General features: G+C 64.9%; 1 protein-coding gene across 1 annotated transcript; it reads right to left on the minus strand.

Moving 5' to 3' along the window:
• Positions 1-166: 166 nt before the first annotated feature.
• On the minus strand, positions 167-955 carry LOC103922140 (anion exchange protein 2-like). The gene is made up of 2 exons (XM_009330231.1): positions 884-955; positions 167-548 (listed from the first exon to the last, which is right to left on the minus strand). The coding sequence occupies exons 1-2, from the start codon at positions 952-954 to the stop codon at positions 167-169; spliced, it is 453 nt and encodes a 150-aa protein (XP_009328506.1). The 5' UTR covers position 955.
• Positions 956-961: the final 6 nt, after the last annotated feature.

Here is a 961-nt window from a genome sequence, read left to right on the forward strand (position 1 = left end):
GAGGGGGCAGCGGGAGCCCTGGCTGGGTCCAGGGCTCACAACAGCCCCCCAGCCCCACTCCTCCCTGCCCACTCACCCCACCCACGCTTGGGGAGGGTCCTCTGTCACTAGTGTCCATGTGGGACAGGATGGCCATGCCAATTTGGCACCCAAAGCTCTTGTGAGCTCAGCCCCATTCCCCATGCTGCTCCCTGCACCGCCGCAGCTCCCCGGGGCTGCCCAGCCCCCCCGCCATGCCCATACAGGATGGAGCAGGGCTGGCAGGGGACCCACAGCAGGCAGGGCTGGACCTACCGACGAGCACAGCCACCAGCAGCCCAGTGACCCGCTGCTCCTTCACCTCCTGGATCTTGGGCTTGTCCCCGGGCGCCACAGCCTTGCTCATGACGGTGAGGGCGTTGGCATGCGTGACGGAGCGCACAGTGGCCGCAGCGAGCCACGGCAGCCCGAAGAGCGCGAAGAAGCCGCCCATGGCCACGATGAGCAGGAGGTCAAGGTGGAACCCAGAGCCCTTCTGCAACATCCGCTCCTTCTTGCTGATGATCAGCCTGGGCACAAGGGCAGACCGTCGGCATGGCTTGACAGGGCTTGGCACGGCACGGCACTGCAAAGCTTAGCGTGGCACAGCACAGCACAACTCAGCATGGCATAGCACAGCTTGGCATGGCCCAGCCTGGCACAGCATGGCACTGCACAGCTTGGCACAGCTCAGCATGACATGGCAAGCTCAGCACAGCTTGGCACAGCTCAGCATTGCACGGCATGGTACAGCACAGCTTGACACAGCATGGCACAGCTTGGTACAGCTCGGCATGGCACACCCTGCCCCACTCGTGCCCCGCGCGGCCCTACTGGGCCCCCAGCCCTGCCCCGCTGCGCTCACGTGGTGATCTGCGTCTCCATGAAGATGAGAATGAAGACGAGGATGGCAGGGAGGCCGCTGGCCACCATCATCCAGATG

Source organism: Pygoscelis adeliae, unplaced genomic scaffold (genome assembly GCF_000699105.1).
Source record: "Pygoscelis adeliae isolate BGI_AS28 unplaced genomic scaffold, ASM69910v1 Scaffold348, whole genome shotgun sequence".
Lineage (NCBI taxonomy): Eukaryota > Metazoa > Chordata > Aves > Sphenisciformes > Spheniscidae > Pygoscelis > Pygoscelis adeliae.

Coding starts and splice junctions, on each gene's coding strand:
- LOC103922140 (XM_009330231.1), bottom strand. CDS start 954: ATGATGGTGGCCAGCGGCCTCCCTGCCATCCTCGTCTTCATTCTCATC. Junction 549..883: donor ATGGAGACGCAGATCACCAC/GTGAGCGCAGCG, acceptor CCTTGTGCCCAG/GCTGATCATCAGCAAGAAGG.